The following is a 19,832-nucleotide window of genomic DNA, read 5'->3' as shown; positions in this document are numbered from 1 at the left end:
CTCCCAAATTACCGAGCATATCGAACACGGGTACCCAAATTATACATTTACGACGCCAATTTTTCAAATACTCACAAACCTTGTTTTATAAAACATACAAAATCCTAAATAATATATTCCTAAAAAAGATTTTACCATTTAGCTTGCGATTGTGGCATTAAATGCAAAAGAAGGTTACTCATATATCTTGACAAAGCTCTCGAATTTCCCGAAGGCTTTCAATTGGAATCAATTAGAAATCTTCAATAAACTGTAAAATTTGGCTTGTAAACATGGTACATTAACTATTTAAAAATGAGTAGAATATAAAACAAGTGAGCAAAACTTTGTATTCGGGCGTGGCGTGTATAAGTTTTTCAAATTTTTCCACCCGAAATCAGGTACAACAAATAAACATTGGAATGTGTTGAGTGATATATCATAGTAATGCCATTTTAGTCGTATTTCGAACGAATTAAAAAAATTTTGCAAAAAATTGTTCTATTGTTGAGAAAAACTGGCTTGAAATTTTTAGATTGAGTCTAATTTCGAACGATTGATTATAAATAGATGAACCATACAAATTTAGTTTCATCCAGCAGAGAAACATTTACTGAACTTTTTAGAATAAAGCGCCATTTGCGTTGAAATATTTAGAACATATCAAAAAAAAATCAAAAACTGTAGATTTTTTGAAATTTTGTTCGTTTTTTTCGGCAGTTTCTGGCAAAAACTGTTAATCAATTTTTCCATTCTTTTGTGACTGTCTAATTATCGAAATTTTGGCATTTCGTCAGATCTTTTCACACACCAGGCGCAGAAAACACAACATAAGTTTGAAAAAAAAACATGAAAAAAGTTTTAGGTTTTAAACTCCATCAAATACCAAATATTTTGAAGACGGGTACCAACATTATTCGTATAAGACGGCAACTCACAAAAATAATTTTTAAGTAGTCACAAAGTTTGTTCTAAAAAACTGAAAAAGATTCCTATAAAATACTAAAAATATATTGTACCAATTATCTCGTGAATGTAGAATAAAAAGCGAAAGAAGGTTACTCGTATATCATGACAAAGCTCAGATTAATTTAACTACCCTTCAATTAGTATCAACTAGGTTTTGGCAGAGAAATTTTTGGATAAATTGTTAAGTTTGGGCAGTCATTATTGTATATTAACGACTATATTATGAGTAACATAAATAAGTGACCAATACTTTGTATTCAGGTGTTTTAAAAAATCATTTTTTTTCCACGCGCATTCAAGTACGTCTAATTTCTAGCGAATTAACAGAAAAAGATAAGCCATAAAAGTATGGTTTTACCAAAACAAAAATGAACAAAATTGAACAAAAATTTTTTGAGGTTAAAGCGGCATGTTTGTGACAAAATTCAAAGATCTTCTTCAAAAAAAATCGAACAATTTAAAATTTTTGTTTGTTTTTAAGAAACTTTTATAAAGAAACTTTTATAATTTTTGTTTGTTTTGCTTGTCAATTTCTGACGAAAACTTAACCAATTTGTCCATTCTTTTTGACTGTCTTATAAACCTTATTTTCGGTTTTCACCAGATCTTTTCATCACACCACGCACAAAAAACAAGACTGTTTGAAAAAAAACACAAAAAATTCTGTCTTTTTAAGAATATGGTCGGAACACTGTGCTTTTTGCTCAGTAACTGTTTAATCTTGTTTTTGTTAGCTAATTAGCATATAAAAGTAATTCCATTTCAGTATTTACAATTACAAACTTTCCGTAAAATTATTATTTTACTTCATTAATTTACTAACATTTCAGTAATTTACAAAGTAAAATATCAGCTTCCAAGGTTTCAAGTAAAATGTCAAAATTCTTTTGCTGCGAGGCCTGCAAAATATTTTTCACATGACAAAAGTTTTTTGTTGTGGTAACTGTCCGATACACTCCATAGTACCCCGAGTTAATTTTTTGCGCTTGTAATTCCGCCTAAAAGCAATTCCTTGTTAATAGCTCTTAAATTACTGAAATTAGTTTATTAACCCTGCGTGTATTTGTTTAATAATGCAAATTTTAATAAGACGAGTATGCATTTTAATTTTTGTTAAATTAGAGTAAATTTATATTCGACGAAATCGGCAACGCTTGATAATAGGCCCATTTTCTTATAATTGTGTACCAGAGGATATAGAAAAACCATTTTTGCCAGATTTCAAGTCGGAACAATTTTTTATGTGAGGCGATAATTCTTCTTACACTTTTAGCACCATAGATAAGTCTTGAATTTATCAAATGAGAAGTTCACTCAGGCTTAAAAATATTTAGGGAACACTTAGACTCGCGTTACCGAAATTGGTGTAAATAAAAAACCACCTTTGGTATATATATATTTCGCACATTTTTCGAAAATCTGAAAAATATGACTTAATAAATGTTCACTCTTCAGTTCACTGAGTGTGAAACATGCTTATAGGTTTTCAGTTTTCACAGTCTCTGATTATTTCATCGTTTTGCCAACTTACTTCTTGAGGTATTAATTAGGCCAAAAGTTTTCATTTTGACTTAACGTTTTGCATACACAAGCGGAAAAACGGTTTAAAAGAGCTTTAACACATTAGAAGAACGAATGTTCACAAATAACTAAGCTCCACAAAAACTTTGGAGGTTTGAATTTCTGCAAACTTATTAACTTTCAGCAGACTTGGAAGAGTCAATAAACGCAAGCAAACAGAAAAAAAATAGATGGCCCTAAAAACAACTTGATTTTTTAAAACAATTTATCTTTGACACTTTTTTGATAAGGTTAACCTAATTGGAGAAACTTGGAACAATAGATAGAGTTATTTCTCTGCTAAAAAATCTGCAAATCACTACTTAGAAATTTCTACTTTATAAATCAAAACTAGAAGTCGAACACGTTTTTGTTAGCTTTACTATTTTGCTGCTCGACAATGAATTTGCCTTCCTTTTATCAGAGAAAATGAACTGTACTGAAATCAAATGTGAACACAGAGGCGAAGTTGCACTTCACATACACAGGCAAAAATATGACCGATGACGCTATTGGGAAAAACTTAATGAGTAAAACTTTGAGTCTACTTTGAGTCAAAATGAACATTTTTTCTGACTTAGGCTGGTGATTGATCAAAATGAACACTTTCAAACTGAATACATTTTGTCGCGAAAATATTTGCGACTTAGGTTGGAAAAAAGAGTCATTCTATAACACAAGCTTTGCTTGTGTAAACAGCGAAACATCAAAATTGAGCATGAACAATTTTTTTTTTTACTTTTCTTGAAAAAAAAAACAAAATAAAAAATCATCGCGACCTAAATAAGTGAAATAAAAACTTTACTGAAATAGAATAAATCGGAATTGGTTAATTTAAAACCAATATAAAAAAAACAATTTTGAATAGAAAACGTTTCGAAACTTCAAACAAGCTGAAACTATGTGTTGTTGATGAAAATTACTAGGCGACCAAATGATTCAAATAACTCTGTTTAACAAATTATTCACCTAAAAAACTCTAGGTTCCATTTTAATAACGCTTCCTAATCGCAACCATAATCGTAATTTTATATGACAATTAAACTCGCACTACAACTCACTCGTAAATAGTTTCACATGGTAGTTCGGATTCGGTATAGCATTTATAGCTATTTTTTTCTTATTAAAATCTTAATAAGAAAAAAAGGTCTTTTTTCCTAATTAACTCGGTGCGCGAAAAAAAAGGCAGCGTTAGGGAACGATAACTTTATCTAAGCTAAGGAATACTAACAGAAACAACAGTTTACGTGATATTAAGTTTTCAAGTTCATTTTAAAACATTGTTCAGTTGCTTGCCGAGCTTGAAGACGAAGACTTTCTCCGCTTTCCTTTTTCTCTGTTTGGCTTTTTCCTGCCTCTGCTTCTTGACCTTTTCCCTTTCCTATTGCTACCTGGACTGTGATATGACCTTTTGCGTCCACTTTTCGATTTACTGCGGGAAGATTTTCTTCGATGTTTATTTTTCTCAAATGACAGCGATTTTTGCTCTACGTCTCTTTGCATTGAAGAGAATATTGTATTTGCAACTTCGCTAGTAGCTTCTAATTTGAGCTCGTCAATGTTGCTTTCGGAGGAGCTGTTTCGACGTTTGGTGCTAGAATAAACAGTGGTTGATGATGAGGCTACCGGTTTCCATTTAGTGTCGTCTTTCTCGGGAGAGGAGAGGTTCCCGCTGCTGTCTTTTCCAGACATCTTTTCCAGTAACCTAAAAAAATGATTATTCGCAAAAAGTTTATCCACAGAAATTCACAGGCTTAAGGCTAATCGATATAAATTTTAGAGACAAAAAATTCTGACCCATTTACCCTTAACTTCGCTCGCGATGGAATATTTCCCTGAAACTCAATTCCAATTGCCTCTTTAAATTCCGCCGAGAAAAAAATATGCTTTAGCATTAATGAGATAACTTGATTTCCATATGCACATCTCAATTTCCTCTTATGTAAAAACGTCCTTATAAAAACGGCCTTATGTAATATGAAATTTTGACGCCAACAAAATGAATTGAGAACTTGATGGAAAAGTGTCTGATTTAAGGGGAAAACATCATTTTTTCCAGTTGGACAATACATGTGTTCCAAATTACTTTTGCACTAAATAAAAAATAGCCTTTGGAATGTGGAGTTTGGATGCCAACAAAGAAAAAGATCGACAATTTCAAAGCAAAAGATCGAAATTTGAGAAACTTTCCAGTTAGACTAAACTTGTTTCTAATTAAAACTGACAGTTTATCTGACTCACTTCTGTCTGAGGTTGTTCTCGTGCTGCTGGAGTAGCAGTTGGTGTCGTTCCCTCTCGGCAGTCTGCTGTTGTTGCAGTCTGTCTATCAACTCCTTCTGCTTCTTCACCTCTGCAACTCTCACTGCCTCCAACTCTGCCAGTCTCCGCTCCACTATCTCCTGACTCTTCAGGTCCTGCACAAACAATAGAAGCATTATCTTCTACAAAGATGTGACGCAACAAAAGAAAGGGAGAATATTTGAAACTAGCAAGAATACTTCCATTTGTGGAAACATCTATCCAACAGTGTCAAAAGTAAAAAAAGAAGGCTAAAAGTCGGCAAGATATATTATCCAGCCAGCTATATTCTCACTCTTTGTTGCCGAAGCAACTACATTTTCCCAATCTTTATAAATCAAAAGTCACTGTGATCAAACATTTGTAATCTCTGTGATATAAACACTCTCGAAACAAACCAGAACTAAGAAAGTTGACTCTTGGAGCCATGTTTTGACCTAAAGTGACAAGTCAACTACACTCTTCAAGTCCTACACAGATAAAAAAATAACTTCAATTTGATGTAGCACGTGGACAAAACGGACCAAAGATCTTACTGAAATTGGTATGCTTCTTTCTTAAAAAAGAAAAAAACTCGAAAGACCAAATTGGCTAAATGCTATATCGGATCTTCATATAAAGAAGTTATCAACAGAAAATCGCTTTCAGCACTATGAATTTATCTCAATGACTGACATATTTGCATGAAACTATTTACCTTTATCCTGAATATGAGACAATGCAACAGATTCATGGCTTCTTTTCTTCTCGCATTCGCCTTCTGTTCGTAGTCGAACTTGGCCTGCTCACTGGCCAGTCGCTGCAAAGACTGGTTCTTCTTCTCAATCTCCAACAGCAATTTCTCCTTCTTGTCCTTCTCCTTCAACTCCGCTCGGAGTAGCTTCCTCTCCGACTTCAGTCTCTGTTTTTCAGCATGTGCTGCAGTCTCTGCCGCTCTAAGCAGAATGGTTCTGGGTTTTAACAGGGAATCTCTAAACAACAACAGGGGCACCCATTCAGTATGCAATTTAAACGAAAGAAAAAAAGATGCTGAACAGTATTCACTTTTTTAGGCAGCCCCCTAAAATTTCGAACAACTTTTCAGCAACTTTCCCAATTTTTATACCACATAATGAATTTTGTGGTTTAAATTAGCTTGAAAACTTTTTGTTCAATCGATATCATGAAGAAAAACTATTAAAAGAATCGATATTAAGCTTTCTATCGATATTAAAAGAAAAACTATTAACAATACCTTCAGGCGATTAATGGGCTGTATTTCAAAAAAGACTCATTTTTGTATTTAAAAACCACATCGATAGAAAGCAAAAACTTCAGAATACTCTTACTTTTCGTGGACCTCGTTCAAATATTTGGTGGGAAGGAACTTTGTATTCTGGTGGGTATTTTCGCTAACCAAAATTAGCTACTACAATTAAACGCCAGATGGTGGTGAGTAACTTATCAAGTTTGAGCCCTTCTCAGTGTGAATCAAGCTACAACTTAAATTTCCCGGAGTCACAAAAAAAAGCTTTAATTAACTCGAAGAGAAAATGGAAATCAAAGCTCTTTGTATTGAGTCACTCTACGGAATGAAAATAAGTTTTATTATCTGAGCTATTAGTGTTTTCTGCGCGAAACCAAGTTCAACGCCTTGCACAACCCAAAAAAAAACTAGCAACACCAACCCAAAAATCCGTTATTTTGTAAACAAGAGTTTTTTTCGTAAAGGATGCTCCTATTAGTTGCACAAAAATCACCTATTCTGTTTATTCTATTTTAGTTAGAGGATTGAGAAAGTATAAGCGTTGAATTTTCTCTACTCACAGCTGGAGTGCCTTCTCCTTGGCCTCCTTCTCCTCCCTCTCCCTCCTCTTCTGCTCCTCCCTCTCCTTCTCCGCCTGTCTCATTCGCATACACTCTATCTTCCGCCTCATTATCTGCTTCTCACTCAGGTGACCACTACTACACAAAACACAAATGATGGTATCATAAACCAAATCAAAATACTTTACTGTTACATAATACTTATATAACAAGTATTTAACGGTTGCCAACATCATGCTAATTCAGTCTAAATGGCATAATTTTTGGCTGATTTATATCATATGTACATTTTCAGCTGGTTTACTCACACTCAACACAAATGCGACAGTCATACTTCAAAGTGTCATGGCAGTTACAATTCTGATAAAAGAGTCCCCAATTTAATTTACAGGGTCAAGTGGGGTTAATTAACTTTAAGAAAAGGTCTGTGACACAATTGCTTATGTTTATTCACTTAATTGCTAACAATTGGCATGCTTTGTGGCCATCTATCACATAGATTCGACAAATCTTTGGAAAATTTCATCAAAAAGTGTAGATATATATATATATGCGCTAAGTTTTCCCAGTAAAAATGGAACCAGGACACTTACTAATCCTAGCCGCGACTAAAAATTGCTGAATATTAACACACAACACAAAATTAACTACCGATCGAAGTGGACTTTGATGTTTGCCACGTAGCTTCTGTTGGCAGTCGAGCTGGCCCCACTGCCATACTTGGGCTTGTACATCAACTTGTGTCTCCCTGAAACAGTTACAGAGACGCGTTGATTCATGAAAGACCGCGCTATATTTAGTCTTAGTAGTTTCCAATAGTTGACTAACTATTTAGAACATGAGCCAAACCCCATCTATTAAAAAAAAAGATATGATAATAAGAAAGTTAAACGCCAAGGTATCCAACCTACTGTTTTAACTCAAAGCGAGAAGTGATTTTCCCAACAAACTTCTTAGAAAAAACTAAAATTAGATGAGTGCTTTTAGCCTAGTATTTAAGACGGAGCCCAAACAATTTGGAATAACGGCAAAAAAAATCATGGACATTCGCATTCAAGTGCTGCGGCTTAATAAGTAGATACTACTATAATTTTACTTCTTCCATATTTTTTTGTTCCTGCGAATCGCAGATGAGATATCAGTTGATCTTTACAGGTCTAGCAAAAGATAGTCCATTTGTATTATCTCCCTACATTCCAGAGTTTGTTTAGCGAAGCTCTTTTTTGCGACTCAATGCCGTTTTTTGCGTCTAGAACTTTCACGTGGTACCACTATTGCTGCCGAAATTGGTCAGGCTGTGGTAGACCTGAAGCTACAGGTCAAGTGAGAGCTCGTCCTCACATACTATCATTGCCATGGCATGGAATCGAATACACGATCTAACGAATGACGATCTCTCGTCGGTCTCGCAAAACAAAACCAATCACTTCACTTACCTAGTGCCTCCATTGCAGTTGCGAATGAGGAGTAGTCCTCGTATTGGATGAAGGCGCTGAAAGTAATGCCCGAAGTGCCTGGTCCAAATGCACTGAATGTCCCAATGCCTCTTCTGTCATCGTCCGTCCTGCATATCGTGACAAATTTAGGTTGCAAAAATAAGTTTTTGATAGCATGCATTTTTGATAGCAGAAAATGCACATTACGACAACCATGAAAAACTTGGTATTTTTTTATTCCGTTGGAAAACCTGAACAGTTGAATCTATTTTTAAAACGCAATTCATTCGTCCCATTTACACATTCGTAATTAAAGAGCGTAATTTGCCTTTATTTTAGCTGAGAATTTGAATTGAACTTAAAAAGAAACCAAAAGTCAAACCGCCGAAATCAATTTCGAGCCTGATCAAACTACCTGAAAAAAAAACCATGATGACCTCTGTGTCTTCACTACGTTCATTGACACTTAAACAGACAATCGGTCTAGTTGGACTTAGCCATTACTGCATAACTGCATCCGTTTTTTAACAAACTAGCAACTGAATATAGGCCTGTCCTATCTCATTAAACAACTAAGTTTGAAACTGAAAATGTATTCATATAAGTTTCTACTCATGATGTTAAAGAAAACCCCACTGTGTGTAATTTAATCGCTTTAACATGATATATCACTCGATCCCATCTAACGTTGATTTAAGCGACCACCTGATTTTGGGTTGAAAACAAAGGGGAAAAATAATGAAAAACACTAATACAACGTGATTTCCCACTTCGTGGTCGGAATAAAATTAATTGAAAAAAAAAACTGTCTTACATTTAAATTATTTGGTCAACCTACCTGTATGGATCCAGCATGGGAATGTCGATGACTCTGATCGGACCGAATCTCGAAAACACTGTCTGGACAACTTCAACATCTGGCATCACCACGTTCGATTTAGTCACTTCTTCGATATTTATTGCCGTCTTCATTTTCTCTTTCTCAACGTTATCGTTATTGCCATTTTGGGTATCTTGTGATTTGGTAGCAAACCAACGACAGGGTAAAGATTCTAGATAAATAGTGTCAGGTCTCAAACCTGGCTGTGTTTCGTCACTTTCGGGCCATCCTTCGAAAAAAGTATTCCAGTTGCTTTCATTTAGCACCTCAATTTTGCTCTCTTTAGCTCTGAGTTTGAAAGATTCCAAATACCCTCCTAGTTTAATAATCTTCCCATCGAGTAGCTCGATTAGTTTCTTCAGATCTGAAGTGCTGTCAATTTCGCCTTCGTATCGCATGAATTCATTCGTACTTTTCACAACTTTCAGATGCACTAGTTGAACAGGGTCAGCCAGTTTCCGAATTTTTTCCATCACCTCCCAATTTGAAAGAACCTGGAATTACAACTTTGATTTTACTTCACTAAAAACAGGATCATTCTAACAGATATAAAACCATTTCTTTCGTTAAAAATGACACAGAGGCAAAGCTGAGCTTCTCGTCGCTCACGAAAACAAATGCAATGTTCTAAAAAGTATATAACTTCGAGAAAAATAGCAAACTGCTCCATATAATTCAAAACATTTATGAATATATCATACATGAAGCACAAAATCAACACTGATGCGACGCTGCACTTCGCAAAAAAAAGTGAGAAAAGGGCAAAATGTCTCTTTACAAAGGGTCAAAAATGAAAAAAAAAAGAATCGAACTAGTAAAACACTGATGTACGGTAATCGAACCCGCGACCTGGAAATTAAAGTCACAAACGCAAGCATTTGCAGCAAGGGCGCTTAACAAAATTTAACACAGAGGCGAAGCGCAGTTTCGCTTCACTTGCGATAGAAAAACATAAAAAACGTAAGCCAAAAAAAAACTAAAAACAGTGAAAAAAACTGGGTAAATTAAAATTTTCGTATTTTTTGATAAACATTCTAAACCTTCCCAGCAAAACATTTGAATATTAAATTAGCAACGGAACAAAACGCACGAATCGAAAACAAGCCGGGAGTTTTTGAGCAGACACCAGTTGAGCCGAAAAAAAATGATTTCAGTCCCCCTTCCCCCATAAATCTACACTAAAGAACACTTGAGACTACAATGAAAACTGCTTCAGGCACAAGAAAACCCGTGATGTGGCAACTAAGCCGACAAAATTTGAGGATACAAAAGAAACCTGATAATTAAATTTTTATCGGAACAAAATTTCAACTTCATACATACTGAAAAAACAAGGTCCGGCCATGACTCGAACCCGGGATTCAAAGGTGCAAAGGCGACCACATTACCTATAGGCTATTTTGTAACGAGCCTGGAAGTTGTTATGGTTCAATAAAAAAGCAAGTTTTGAAAGAAACGTGGTTTACTGGGAAGACTAGTTACCGATTAGAAGACACTTGCGCTCGCAACTGTACACACTAGAAGCCCAACTACAGTTCGAACTACCTATTTGATAGTATTTTTTTTTTTAAATTAACTCTGCCACACAGGTAATGCGTTATTTTAAAAATACGCCAAAAAGTCAAATTGGGCATTTATCAAGTCCATAGCTGATTCCTATCAAAATTACGGAGAACACACTTTTGCAGGGGAGATTAAATCTCCGTTTCATTACATTTTTCAAAACTGGCACGGTAATTTTAGGGTCAAAAATTGGTCAAACATTTCTCAAATTTAAAGCGGATTCCTTCTCCAAATTAGAAAAAAATCGATCATGCAGGGAATACCCTTACAGCTTGATAATTCTATTGCACTCTTAATCTTATATTTGGCAAGGTAGTTTTCTAGGAAAGTAAAAAATTTCCAGAAAAAGGTCAATATTTCAAAACATGGATTTTTCCTAAACTTAATGAGGCTTTTCTGAAAAAAAATCTGACATGATCGCTATGCAGAGAAACTTGAAAAAAAAGACTCTTTCTGCGTCTAAAACTCCTACTTGCTGATTAATCCTTTTATCTCAGATTCGGCAAGGTAGTTTTCGAAAAAATCAAAAACCATCAATTTCAAAAATTTGAACTTTTTCAGGCGATTTTTTTTTGGCCGTTGTTTGAACATTTTGAAAGGCCAAAACTTCTTTTCCGCCAAAATTAGGGCGTTGCATCTAAGGGGCAGAATTTTCTTTTTTTTGGGGGGGGGCAGAAACTACTTCTTACGAAAGGCATGGCATATTCGGATAGCCATGAGTTAAAGCTCTCAACTTGCAAACTATATGTTGGGAGCAACTGTTTCAAAACAGAAAAACTTGAACTTTTCGAAATCCGTATATGACCATTTAAAACATTTTTGAACCTAAAACTCTCTTTCCTTTAAGTTTAAAGTGGTAACAAATATTAAGTAACTTAAAACTTTCCACTTTTCCAATTTGTGACCAGAATATTTTACTGCGAACAAAGCAAATTACAGACTGGCGTATAATCAGCTGACCCAAAAGAAACTCTTGAAAACTAAGCCTCAAGCTTTTAGTCAAAACCGCAATCTTATTAATTGGTTAAGTAACATGCAAATATACAAAAATAACACCAACAACTAACAGCTTAAGCATTCAGAACATTGCTCAGAATGGAGAATACTCTGAAAACTTGAATATAAACATCTATATCGCAAAAACAAAAAAATTGTAAGAAAAACAGCAGTTTCTTTCTCGGAAAAACTTCAAGTTCTAAGCAAGGCGTTTTTAACGCGTTTATAATTATAAACCAGGCTAGCCAGTTGCTGTGCAAGTAGCACAGAATGTTCTGAACATATTTTAAAAAAGAAAAAAACTACAAAATAAAGAATCTATTTTTTCAAAATTAGAGTCGTTGTTTGTGCGTGAGAGGATCTGACATCAAGAAGAACGCGTCGATTTTGTCTAATCCACATTTCGTCTCAGAAAATTGAATTAGGAAGAAAAAAAGAAAAGCACAATTTCTTCAGAAAGATTTGTTGCAGAAATTTTTATTGCCAAAAAATAGCAATAAGTGAAACTTCCAAAACTTGTTTTCCTCGTGTCATTTTATTTTTACTACTTGATTGAATTATTTTATAAGAGCTACTCGCGTGCTGTACTCTGTAAAAACTAGGTTTTAACTCTAAAAAATTTGATTTGTTTTTTTTTCTCGATACAGAAAAGCTATTGAAAATTTATTACTGTCGTTGGCACCACACGAGTGAAGGGCTTTACCATAAGCTAATCGCATCAAAATTCGCTCTCAAAATTTACGTGCCCTAAGTCCATTACACTTTCACTCACCAGCCTCCCCCCCCCCCCCCCCCACCCCCGCAAAAACTACACCGAAACATTATACACTTTCAAAGACAAACTCCAACTGGTTTTTATGAGGCAAACGATTCAAACTCTAGAACAGATTTTAGCCATCTTAGCGTTTTTTAAACAAGAAATATAAAACGCTTCTTAAGCAAATTTGCATTCACTGAGTTCAAAAGGCCATTGATGAAGCCCACTACCAAAAGTTCTCTCTCTGAGATTATCAAACGTCTCTTCAACAGAACTGACACACCCCCATTCAACTAGACGCATCCTCGCTTAAATAAGATCCGGCTACAGTACCTACTTAACACATTTTAAAATAAGATGGTCCTGAATTTCCCCCTTTTTTATTAGCCCCTGTCCTGCTCAGTGCAGGAACAACCTGGGGGAGGGGGAGATGTCATCCATTTCGCCGTACCCGGTCCCACCTTGAGAGACATGTGCCTAACCCACTCGACCACGGCTGCCGAACTTCCCCCTAACTGCCTCCTATGCCCAGCACCCCATACTGCACTTTATCTTTTTAACTATCCCCAAAACCCAACTTTCCTGGCCCCAATAGACTTGTGGCTCCGGCCGATTGCGGCCGCATTGTTCCTTAGGCTCGGCGAGAGCATGCCGGACACGCCCAAAATATTGGGCTAAAAACAACAGCAACAGTGAAGGGCTTTAATTTGATATATCATTGCGCCCATTCCAATGATTCTTTGCGGTATTGATTTTTGGTGGAAAACGAAAAAAACACAGAAAACACACCCGAAGACAAAGATCCTCCCGGTTCCCAATGTTCGGAACAAAACTTCTGATAACATATAAGTTCTGATTGTTTAAACTTTTATATTATGAACTATATCTCTATTGCGTTTTAGTAACTGGCAGCTGAAAAACACAAGCTTTAATTTTTTGAACAGATAAACAAGCTGAAACAAGCTACTCGAGAATTTCATTTTCGTATTATGTGGGGTCGGGTAGGTCTACAACGCCAAAGTGCCTGTAAAATTTATCTACCTTGGCTGAATGAGCTGCATGTGAAGGCATCGCAATTGAAATCAGGATTTTGGCCACTGGTTTCAAATAGAGGCCGTATTCAGCGCACAGCTCCATTGCATCCTCAGAGTGGACACACATGGTGGCGCCTGCAAACATTATCGGTCGGCTTCAAAAGCTCCTGGTTAATTCATTTATCTGAAATGGAGAGCAAATTAAAACACCCGCAATTCCACGAGCTCAAAAATGTTAACTTTCACCTCTCACTTTTTTAAAACAAAAAACAAAAGGTGGAAATTATTAAGGTAACAATGATTGCATCAAATATTCATCATGTTACCCAATCTAAAAATATTGGTATAATAATCATAAAATAATCATGTTTTTGTTGTGGATGCACAGCGCTGAGCTGACAGGAGTTGATAGCTTATTCGTCTTCTACAAAATTGTCCACTTCTCACTTCTCTGCACAAATGAAAAGCAACAGGGGAGGTAATCTTTAACCAGGGGAGTTTTTTTCGCAGCCTATGATAAAAGTATCGAATTTCAAATGATCGTTTAGAATATTTAGCACAAAGCACACACGATAAAAAAAATCGGATTCCGACTTTTGTAAGCCTCAACTGTGCGTGCTGCTACCATACTTGACTCCATCAGAACTTTCTTTGAGGCAGTAAAAAAAGTACAACGCTAAGCCGAACATAAGGCCACTAATTAAACGGCGCAACCACAAAAAATTTAAAACAAGGGAAATATGGAAAATTTAACTCAATGCAGAGCAGGAAAGCCCGTCATTGAGCAATTAGCCCGAATTCTGCGAAAATTTTGACAATTCTGAAAACATAGCCAACAGACAGTTGGAAAAGAGCTTATGAACGCAAATGAACAGAAAAAATAACACTGTCTGTACTTAAAAACATCTCAACTTTCGAAAAAATAGATACTCTTAAAGCTCTTTGAGTTTTTGGAAAAAAATATGATTGGCAATTTTTTGATTGAAAAATATAATTTGAAAAAACGATCAATAAGTAAAATTTTCATTCCACTGGGATATCTGATAATTCAATTCCATTTTTGAAATCAGATTTTTCGTGACCTGTACACTTTTGCTGTTCGATAGTAGAGTTTGCCTTCCTTTTAACAAAGGAAACAAACTGAATTTATATAGGTTTCTTTAAAAAAAAATCAGAAGTCAAACCGCAAGAAAGTAAATTTGAGCCTGAAGAAAAAGACATTTCTTCATTACGAGGCCGAACTGTGCACTGGATAGGCGCACAATTTTCTGTCTGATGTTCCTGGATTCCAGATACAAGTGTTTAAACATGTTCCAAAATGTAAGTGGAATCCACTTACAAGACTTACGTGGATTCCGCGTACATACACTTGTAACATAAATTTTGTCGGCATATTTAACTTGCTGTAAATTCCGGAACAAATAAATATAGCTAGTTGTTTTGGATTCCGCAACTGTAAATGGGTTCCGCAAAATGAAAGTGGAATCCGCAAATTTAAGTGGAATCCGTAAAATTTGTAAGCGGAATACGCAAATGTAAGCGGATTCCGCAAACTGTAAAGGAATTCAGAAATTTGATTATATGCGGAATTTAAAAGCAAGGATTTAATCACTGTCAGCGGAATCCACGAACAAATCTTAAAACATTGGTTAGCTAAATCGATGGATGTCAAACTTTAGTATTTGCGAGCAGTTTTTGGGATCATAGTTTTGGAAACACAACACTGAATAAACTCATTGGATTAATTCGGTAATTGGGTTAAGTCATTATTGGGTTGACATATCGCCGAATTATGTCAGTATTTGGGATTTTGTATTTGAGATTCAGTATTTGGTAGCGTGAATTCAATTTATGAAAATAGTATTTAGGATGACATGACAGAGTGAAATCATGAGTTAGCTATTCGAATTTTTCTGAACAGCTAATTCACAACTATTAAACAAATTTAGAGCTCTGAATATCTTATTCTCAAGGAACTGTCCCGTTTCAAGTGCACATAATGAGGAGAATGCACAGAACTACCCATACACACACATACATATATTTATTTGCATGTATTTACATACATGTATTTAAAAGAAATAAGTTTAAAGGCTACTACTCATATAAATATATGTAACGGGAATCCACAAACAAAATGCGGATTCCACTTACAATTTGCGGATTCCACTTACAATTTGCGGATTCCGCTGACAGTTGCGGATTCTGTAACAGCTCAACTCAACTATACACATGTCTTATTATTTGTTTGTGGATTCCACAAACTGTTCTGGACTCCGCAAAAACGGTTGCGGATTCCGCAAATTCGCCATCTTTTTGGAGTGACTTAGAAAATTACAATGTTTTAGGTATTTGTTTGTGGAAACCAAAACAGCAAATAAGATCAAAAAAATGTAGCAATGTTGCGCATTCCGCGACATATCTGATTTCGGCCTGTTGCGGAATCCGTTTACAAACCACAGAATGCACATTTTGGCCTCGTAATGTTGAAAAAAAACTAAGAAAAAAGCATCCCCACTTGTATAAGAGACTGAACTACGTTCATCCTCTCTTTGAAAAAATCGAAGAGCCTTGATAAAAGCCAAGAGTTGTACTTCAAACAAATTAATAAGTAATTATCTTACTCTTTTTGAAAAACAATTTATTTAACACAGCTCCATTCCGCAAACAGCAAAATATAAAAAGCTTTAAAATGCAAGGAACCATTAAATTAAGTGAATCTGCAATAAAAAAAAACTCACACCTTACGAGACTCTAGAAAAGCTAACGCGCTATGAAGTATAAGTGCTAATTTGTAGAGCGCTATTTCATGAGAGGCAGGTCGGAAAAAAGCGAACAGTATGTGACCAAGCAACATCACTCAAAATAAATTAAAGATTCCGGCACTATTTAGCTAGTTATACTTGCAAATAAGACTTAGCTTCAAGCAACTACTAAAAAACTTTATTACCGATTAGGAAAACAAATACTCTTTAGCAACTTTAGCTTAAAATGATCCTTGGTAAAAACTGACTCAAAATCGTCTAGAAAAAAGATACCTGTTTTAATGGACTACAAGAAAACTTTCAGAGACTATTTCAGATCAGGCAAATCGCGACTTAAAAATCTTTAATGAGATGAATCAATCGATCTTTTAGGCGTTGTTATGAGGATGTACCTAATTTTGCGTGGAAAAAAAACAATAGAAGGCGCATAAAGGGCCTATAGCACTGAATATTCGGGCCAACGTAATCATTGCTTAAAAAACAAAACATAATTTTTTTCCGAAAAAAAAAAATTGAAAAAGACTGTAATCCGCCCTTAGAACAAAATAATTTACATTACTGGGAAACCTATTTTTTTAAACCTATTTACTGGGACACCTTTTTACTCTTAGAAACCTATTTACTCTTAGAAAAACAAAAGATAAAATAAATGGGAAGCATACTGACTGTTAGAAATACCGTAGACCAAGTCATTTCGCTAAAAATTATATTGCTGAAAGAAAGAGTGACTCAATTTGATCTAATCTTCGCTGAACATAGTCAATAGACAGATCGAAAAACGTCTCAAAAAACGCCAACTTTCGAATTTCAAAGAAAACTACACACAGAGACGAAGCAAAGCTTCTCACCACTTGTGATGCAAAAACTAAAAGTCAAGAAAAATTTACCAAAAAATCAGATAAAAATTCTTGCAAAAACATTTTTTGAAATTATATAAGCAACAAAAGCCGCCTACCTCCAACATATTTTTTAAACTGCTTGCTAAGTATCGAATTATTCCAAAGACACGCGATCAAACCATGGGTAAACTTCAAAACTTCGTTGAAAAACTGCATTGATGAAAGAACCAAACACCACTACCACTAAATGATTTACTTTTTAAATTAGTTAACGAAAGACACAAAAACACTGAACATTATTATTCAATTTTTAAGAAGCTTAGACAAATAAGATCAGAAATACAACAAATGTGACCCGAAAACCAAAAAAAATGATTTGAAAAAAAAAACATTACTGACAATGAAAAATTTCGCAAAAAGTTCGAAAAACAATTCTAAAACAATGCAAAAACTTGAAACTTATTTTTGATAAGTCAACAAAAAATGGATAAAAAAACAAATGAAAAAAAAAGAACAAGAAATTGTTTATGAAAAATCAACTGACTTTTAATAGCTATGAAGCCAAAAAAACTCCGATGTTCAATTCCAAAAAAAAATCCGATCAGAAAAGACCAACAAGTTGACTGAAAAAACGGTTTACCAAAAAATCATAAAGAAAATAACCAAATATATATTTTTTAAAATAAGCCATTGAACTAATTTTGAAAAAATGTAGCCCGAAAACAGATGAAATTTTCCTAAAAATGAGAAAAAAAAAATGATACAATTTTTAAATTGGCGAACAAAAAAAGGAAAAATGATAATTTCGTCTGGCAATTCTTAACAATATCGATATTGAAAATTTCTGATTTAATAGCATCTCAAGCTTGCTTGGTTCCCGATTTTAGCATCCTAACACAATGAAATTAAGCAAAACTTGAGGCACAAAAAAAGCAGACAGCAACTTAAAATGACTCCATGAACTCGACTAGCAATTTTAATTTGAATTAGCAAAAAATTTAGAATTAATTATTTCTGATTTGCTGGCAATTCATGCTTGAGTTGTTTTTGTTTTTTAGGTGGCCCAAAAAGCAATGAGAACATTTTCAATTATTGTAGAAAAACTTAACAAACACAAGCAAAAAATTGCGAAAAATCATCAACTACACCAAAAAAAATATTATACAAACAGCTGATTGAACAAACAAAAGCATAAAAGGTTGAAAGCAAAAATATTTGGCAAACAAAAACGAAAAAATTACGAACATTTCAACTTTACATTTATTGGGAAGGGTCTGCGAAAGTGATACAGATTGTTCAAAACATCATTTGTGAGGCGTCAACCATTCTTAAGAAAAAACAATTGAAAAAAATAGTTCGGAAAATGAACCGACGGAATTGAAGCCGACACTCAAGTGCCGAAAAATACCGAAACTTTTTGGCACAAAAATACTATTAAAGGAACTCATAACAACCACAAAAGGACCATACCTAACCTTACATGCACATACTAAATTTACCTCTTCAGTACAACATCTAGAAGTTTCCACAGGATCTTGACTTCTAGAAGTGAAAATCCTGAGGACAAAGTTTTTTACGGGGAAAAAAGTCTAGTACCTAGTTGCAAAACCGTTGCTTATCGCAAAAGTAAAGAGTATGTTATGAATTAATCGAATCTGTTAGTCAATTTTTTTGCGGGTGTACCTAATTTTGCGAAGAAAAAAACAAGAGAAGCCGTTTGAAGTGCTTATAGCAATGAATCTTCGGACCATCGTTCTCATTGCTAACTAAACCAAAAACATTTTTTTTAAAGTTGAAAATTAGTGTTATGTGCTTTTAGAACGAAACAATCAATTGTTCGTATGTTCATAAAAACAAATTGTGTATCGTTGAACTGAGACTTCAACCAGTTTTTCTCGCTATTCAGAAACCTTTTTTTAAAACTTTTTATGAAATATTTTACATCGCTTGGGCACTTCACACCCAAATATGCACTTCATTTGCGAGCTGAGTCGGAAAAAAAGAACCCAAAATAGTAACACTACACTCGCTACTTTCACAAAAATCAATTCGTAGTGCAACACAATGCTTGCTAGTTTAAAACAGAACCGAATGACAGCTATAAAAGTAAGGAAAATGAGAGGCAACAAAAAAATTCAAGTTTCGAAATTTAAAGAAAACAATTTATGCCATTAAATAACTTTGGATTTCAAGAAAAACTGATGATTGGTGCTTTTTTGCTGAATATGCACAGATTAATATGTAAGTTTTTAATTCCACCGGGAAATTTGATAAATAAATTCCATTTTCAAAACAAGAAGTCGATTATGTTTTTTGTGACCTTTACACGTTCGCTGTTCGATATTGGAGTTTACTTTCTTGTAAAAAGGGAAATGAACAGAACTTCAAACGAAATCAAAAATCAAACCGCTAAAATTTAAAACTGAGCGTGAACAAATTTCCTAAAAAAAACAAGACTGCTCGTATATCAGGGCAAAACCCTGAATGTCCCATCAGTCATCTTGAATAGTTTGGACAACATCAAAGTGTGAAATGTTTACTCGAACAAAAATAAAAGGACCGACCTGATTAGCTAGCCTCAATTCAATTTAGAACAATTTTGTTGCTCGCGATAATTCGCCACGCATAAATTATTCGCGTTATGCTCTCAGCATGATGAAAAAATTGTTCAAAGCGCGAATATTTTTGTATAGAAAATGGCCAATTTGGCTATTTTCAAATCCACAAAAAATAATTGGAGGTTAAATATCTTTTTAAATTTGAATTCAGGAAGTCAATATTTTCAATGATGTATAAAAATGGTTTTGTCGAAAACTATTAATTCGAAAATTGACTGAATCAAAAAACCACACAGAGCAGAAATATTCCCTTTTCTTCGAAAATTGGAACAAAAATAAAAAATCATCAAGACCTTTTACTACGTTCATTGCTCCTAGAAAAAACCGTAGAC

The 19,832-nt window shown here is 34.6% G+C and overlaps 3 protein-coding genes across 4 annotated transcripts in view; 2 read left to right on the top strand and 1 right to left on the bottom strand.

Moving 5' to 3' along the window:
• The window catches only part of LOC134840490 (Bardet-Biedl syndrome 1 protein homolog), a gene marked incomplete in the record, with an annotated part of 512,639 nt that overhangs the window by 275,273 nt on the left and 217,534 nt on the right, over nucleotides 1-19,832 (top strand).
• LOC134840491 (uncharacterized) overlaps nucleotides 1-19,832 on the top strand; it is a 453,696-nt gene that overhangs the window by 275,273 nt on the left and 158,591 nt on the right. The gene's annotated exons all lie outside the window — the stretch shown is intronic.
• Nucleotides 3,700-13,458, bottom strand: LOC134840485 (A-kinase anchor protein 17A-like). Of its 2 annotated transcripts, none has more exons than XM_063856319.1 (8): nucleotides 13,286-13,458; nucleotides 8,887-9,422; nucleotides 8,049-8,176; nucleotides 7,264-7,360; nucleotides 6,613-6,750; nucleotides 5,504-5,777; nucleotides 4,750-4,922; nucleotides 3,700-4,213 (listed from the first exon to the last, which is right to left on the bottom strand). In XM_063856319.1, exons 1-8 carry the CDS (start codon nucleotides 13,421-13,423, stop codon nucleotides 3,793-3,795), a joined length of 1,905 nt encoding a protein of 634 aa, XP_063712389.1. In that variant the 5' UTR covers nucleotides 13,424-13,458; the 3' UTR covers nucleotides 3,700-3,792. The 2 variants fall into 2 exon arrangements, with proteins under 2 accessions (XP_063712389.1, XP_063712390.1); XM_063856320.1 differs by having other exon boundaries at nucleotides 5,504-5,741.

Source organism: Symsagittifera roscoffensis, chromosome 2 (assembly GCF_963678635.1).
Source record: "Symsagittifera roscoffensis chromosome 2, txSymRosc1.1, whole genome shotgun sequence".
Classification (NCBI taxonomy): domain Eukaryota; kingdom Metazoa; phylum Xenacoelomorpha; order Acoela; family Convolutidae; genus Symsagittifera; species Symsagittifera roscoffensis.
The sequence above is the reverse complement of the archived record's forward strand: the minus strand, read 5'-3'. Positions and strand labels throughout refer to the sequence as shown.

Coding starts and splice junctions, on each gene's coding strand:
- LOC134840485 (XM_063856319.1), bottom strand. CDS start 13,423: ATGTTTGCAGGCGCCACCATGTGTGTCCACTCTGAGGATGCAATGGAG. Junction 7,361..8,048: donor AACTGCAATGGAGGCACTAG/GTAAGTGAAGTG, acceptor TAACTGTTTCAG/GGAGACACAAGTTGATGTAC. Junction 4,214..4,749: donor GAGAACAACCTCAGACAGAA/GTGAGTCAGATA, acceptor TCATTTTTTTAG/GTTACTGGAAAAGATGTCTG.